This window comes from Anoplolepis gracilipes, chromosome 1 (assembly GCF_047496725.1).
Source record: "Anoplolepis gracilipes chromosome 1, ASM4749672v1, whole genome shotgun sequence".
Taxonomy (NCBI): Eukaryota; Metazoa; Arthropoda; class Insecta; order Hymenoptera; family Formicidae; genus Anoplolepis; species Anoplolepis gracilipes.
In genome coordinates, this window is record NC_132970.1 from 16,255,507 (window position 1) to 16,260,610 (window position 5,104).

The window sequence follows — 5,104 nt, forward strand, 5'->3', positions numbered from 1 at the left end:
CGACTAGGTATATATAATATATATAATGACATTTTTCAAAATTATATCTAATTACTTATCGAAAAAGAGCAGACTACCGTTGAATAATAATAATATTTGAGAGAAAGCATAAAAAAAGTAGAAACAAAACTAATAGAGAATAAAAATTTTGACTAATTCCATTCACCGTGGACAAGTCTTTCAACGTGCGCAGCGCCATCTTGACGTGAAAGTCACTAAAATATAACTAGAAAAATTACACCTCTCTATGTTGCTTCCATAGATATATTAAATATAGATAGCTTTAAGGTGCCTTTTCATGCTGACGGTCGACGCTCATTTTCAGCGTCAAAAGACATCACGTGACCAAAAGTAAAAATACCAATTCGTCAATTTTGATCACGTGATCTGTTTTGACGCCAAAAATGAGCGTCGAGCGTCTGCATGAAAAGGCGCCTTTAGAGAAAGGTATTCATAATATCTCTAGTGACATGAGTTTCTTTTCTCTTTGGTATACATACTGTGGCCTCGATCTTCTTTGGTCTTTTCCGGTTACTGTACGGCGCGTGTTGCAGGTATGGAAATTCTTGTCAGCAGCAATATTTTATAAAATCGGTAGCAATCCGTCGATTTGTCAGGCATGAAATTTGTTTTTACGCATTCCTAGCACTCGTTATTCTCCCTACTTTAGCTGTGATATGATATGCAACGACGGGAGATATAACCTTTGCGATTATATCTATCAACAATTTGCTCCCGAGGTGTTGCTGGCGTACTATTGAAATAAAAAAATAAAAAGAAAAATAGAATCACTATGTATGAGAAATTATTTTATGAGTTTGTGAGAAGTTTAATAGTTTAATTTTTGATTATACAATTACTGATACTGATTCATCTTGATTTATGTAAACACTATAACCAATAACCTGTCATAACCTATAAACTTTATCGACCTATAAGGCATGTTGTGTTTTAACAGTGCACTCACAATTGTATATTTTTATTACGTTTTTTGGATGCTATGTTAGAATTAAAAAAAGGAGACTCTTACACAAATTAAAATCCAAAAAAGTTTTTGACCTAAACAAGTTAGGAATATTAATGTACAGTTACCATGCCCATTCTCCATTCCTTTACCTCTTTATGTCACATTGAATACTGCAGCCAAAATTTGGTACCTTCAGTATAATATGTTGTGTATAAATAATCTTTCCTTTTATATTCCACAGTGAAAGCTTGAGACAAACTATTTCGTTTAGGCAAAGAATCAATATGATATTTAATTTTTTACATTTTAGAATATAACGCAACAATAAATTTTCTCTCAAAGGTAGAGATACTAATTTTTAACTGCAACATAACAAGACACAAGGTTGAGAGAAGCTAGCGTGTTAATTGTAACTTTGTGTTTTAACTTGTTCTTTATTATGTATTTATAACAGTATCTTGACATAAAATAAAGAAAGAATTGTACAAAGATTTTAATCTCACTTACATATAAAGCTGAATAGAAAATATATTTTTACATAATCTTCTTTGCTAATTATATTTACAATTTTCTTTCACTGATAATATAAATGACATTGATGCTTTCAAAGTTTAACAAATAGTGATTGCACTACTATTGTTTTTATTATATTTTATATTTATAGCTGTAATTATTATGATAGTTATATATTATTGCAGAATTATGTTTATATATAAATTTCTTTATACTTGCAGAATGAAGCAAATTGTTACTAATCAAACAGTTAAAATCCCAGAGGGATTGACTGTTACAGTCAAGTCTCGTTTAGTGACTGTAAAAGGACCAAGAGGTGTTTTGAAACGATCCTTCAAACATCTCGCACTCGATATTCGGGTAAGCAAAACAATTTGTTTATATATTATAAGAATATCACAACATAATATCTTAGTATAAGATTTTTTATTAATTGATTTTTTTATTAATTACTCTGATTAATTGCAATGTTAGAATAATATATATACTTATTTATGATGATAATCTGGATTCCCCTTCATTTTTCATAAATGACACATTCTTAGCTGAAATATTTGTGATTTACGCCAAAATCAAAATGTAATATATCTAACTTTATAAATATTTTCTTATTATGTATTCTAGATGATAAGTCCAAGATTGCTGAAAGTAGAAAAATGGTTTGGAACCAAGAAGGAATTAGCTGCTGTTCGTACTGTATGTTCTCATATTGAGAACATGCTTAAGGGTGTCACCAAAGGTTACCAATACAAAATGCGAGCTGTATACGCTCACTTCCCTATCAACTGTGTGACTACAGAAAACAACACAGTTATAGAAATTCGTAACTTTTTGGGCGAGAAGTATATACGCCGTGTTAAAATGGCAGCTGGTGTAACTGTTGCAAATTCTGGGAAACAAAAGGACGAGCTGATCATTGAAGGAAATTCGTTAGAAGACGTATCTCGTTCAGGTAAATACTTTGAAAATGGTTTTAAATAAATAAATGTGAAAAAATCAACTTGAATAATTACTTTATAAATATTATATGGTTCTATTTTAGCTGCCCTTATCCAACAGTCAACGACAGTGAAAAATAAAGATATAAGAAAATTCTTGGACGGACTATACGTATCTGAAAAAACTACGGTTGTACAAGATGATGAATAAAAAATTTTGAGAAAAATTTCTCTTCCAATTATACCTAAACAATGAATTTAATTAATGTATATTAATCATTATTGACCTAATGCCATAATAAATGTACAGTTTTTTTATTATTTCCATTGATGATAGCCTAATAGATTTGATTTAGCTGTACACTCAGTAATAAAAATGTTTTAACAAATTTATATACATATCAAACATATATATCTGACATGCATTTAAATTTGTTTATTAAGGCATTCCTTTTTCCATCCATTCATATATGTATGTAAAAAGAAATTGAAATGTGCTCACATTAAGTGCATTGCGTGCATTTTTACTTGAATAAAAAAAATTTTATATATATGATTTTATTCAAGTATATTATAGTTTAGAAATTTTATATATATTATATATATATATATAATTTTTTTTATTCAAGTAAAAATACACCTATAATTTTCACACTACATTATTGTGCATTTTATTAAGCTCATACTATATATATTATAATAATTGCAACAAGAAATACATAGTTATGTAATTTAAATTACATAATAATTGTATTTAGTAAAAAACAAAGTTTAGTAATAAATTTAAGCAAATATATATATATTATGTAATTTAAATTACATAACTATGTATTTCTTGTTGCAATTATTCTCCTTGCGACCTAATTAATAAAAATGCGTCAATAACATTTGTCAATTGACATATATACATACGTGTACGTACAAATGTTATTGACGCATTTTTATTAATTAGATCGTAGGGAGAATAATTGCAACAAGAAGTACATAGATGCATGTTTGATAAAAATGCAAGATCGGGTCAACGGTCACTCTGAAAAGTACGCAATTTATTGTAATGATATCACATCGTTTACAACGAATTGCATTTATTTTAGCGATATCAACGACATTATTTCATTTCACACGCGGAAACAAAACATTTGCAATGTAAGACAAAGTGATTACTCTCTTTTTGACATAAGATTTATTTTATTTTTGCAGTAGTACGTTATTTAAAAATGTAATAATCTCTTCAACGATTTTTTAATATATTCTGTAAATATAAAACTATGAATAATCAAAATTTCAATCACGCGCAAAAGGCATTTGTTTACGGACTATAAAACCTATGTGCATATGCTTGCAGTTTTACATAATTGTAAAAATCAAATCATGAATTTAATAAGAAAATCCGTGTATACATTATGATATAGATATTATAAGAGACTTTTTTTATTCAATTAATAAAAAGAAAAACAAGAAACGATTCAAGAAAAGGAATAAAAGAGCAAAAAGAGTGATACAAAAGTCCGAGTTCCTCTCTATGATCTCGCAATATCAATCGAGGCTTTCACGTTTCTATTCGTTGACTACTGATTACGCATACAATGTAAGAATATTTTTGAAAAATCAGTGTAATATATAATGTATACGTCGATAATATCACAATAGCGTGGCATAATAAACCAAGATCAAATAAAGCCAAAGTACAGAAGCTAAAGAGAACGGAAAGAATGAACTAAATTTTGCTACAATATGTAACATAGGAATAATAGCCTGGAGAACATTAAAACGGAAAAAAAAGATAACACGGTACTGTTAGAACTCATGTGTTACAGATAAATTACAAAACATATTAAGTATCTCGTTAAAGTTAAAATGGGAAAAGATTATTACGATCAAATAAATGATAGAGAGTGCATTTTTTAAGAAACTACGATATGACTAGAATTTATTTAAATTTCTCGTTTTTATTCTCAATTACAATGTTTATATGTAAGATACTATAAATTATCTATATTAAGAATAAAAACAAAATAACATGTTATTGTTAAATAATGTTTGTCATTAAGTATGTTTTGTTCGAAAAGAATGATTATGTATATTTAAATGCTAATGTAAATTAATGTAAAATAAAAAAATGCGTTTACACGTTTTTTTTTTTCTAAAGATTTAATTTTTCGTTTTCAATTAGCACCAATATACTTTAAGACATTCGCGGTACTAGAAAAATTATAAGAAATTTTTTTTATTTACGTCGTATAACACGTTGTTTCTATATGCACATCTATGTTAATAACAATGCGTCGAATACCGGAATGCATTGCGTAAGTGATCAACGCTCATTGTACATTCGATTTGTACCTTTGGACTTATATAGTTTGTTGATAAGATTAACTTCGGTCCACAGTATATCTCGATTTCAATCTTGCAACAATCTTTGTTCCCTTTTTTATATTATAATAAACTTTGTGTTCTTCGTACACTAAATCATGTGTGCTTTTAATATATAGCAATTAATAGATATACAAAAATTTTTGGACTGATACCCGACAGGTACAGACGACCTCCGACCTCAAAACATTCTAATCAACTTTAGTAATATTCTAACGTGACAAGTAGAGCTTGTTTGTAAACAAAATGCTAAAAATTCTATACATATGGTGTGTAAAAAGAGAGAGAGAGAGACAGTTTTGTATGTGTGTGT

General features: G+C 28.3%; 1 protein-coding gene across 1 annotated transcript; it reads left to right on the top strand.

Annotated features, from left to right (window-relative positions):
• Positions 1 to 454: 454 nt before the first annotated feature.
• On the top strand, positions 455 to 2,671 carry Rpl9 (ribosomal protein L9). Its single transcript, XM_072897422.1, has 4 exons — positions 455 to 554; positions 1,702 to 1,840; positions 2,105 to 2,432; positions 2,523 to 2,671. Exons 2-4 carry the CDS (start codon positions 1,703 to 1,705, stop codon positions 2,627 to 2,629), a joined length of 573 nt encoding a protein of 190 aa, XP_072753523.1. The 5' UTR covers positions 455 to 554; position 1,702; the 3' UTR covers positions 2,630 to 2,671.
• The last annotated feature ends 2,433 nt before the right edge of the window (positions 2,672 to 5,104 follow it).

What these genes read in the sequence shown, in the direction of transcription:
- Rpl9 (XM_072897422.1), top strand. Translation starts at nt 1,703, where the DNA reads ATGAAGCAAATTGTTACTAATCAAACAGTTAAAATCCCAGAGGGATTG. An exon ending in ATCTCGCACTCGATATTCGG is followed by an intron (nt 1,841 to 2,104) that starts GTAAGCAAAACA and finishes TATGTATTCTAG; the next exon opens with ATGATAAGTCCAAGATTGCT. An exon ending in AGAAGACGTATCTCGTTCAG is followed by an intron (nt 2,433 to 2,522) that starts GTAAATACTTTG and finishes GTTCTATTTTAG; the next exon opens with CTGCCCTTATCCAACAGTCA.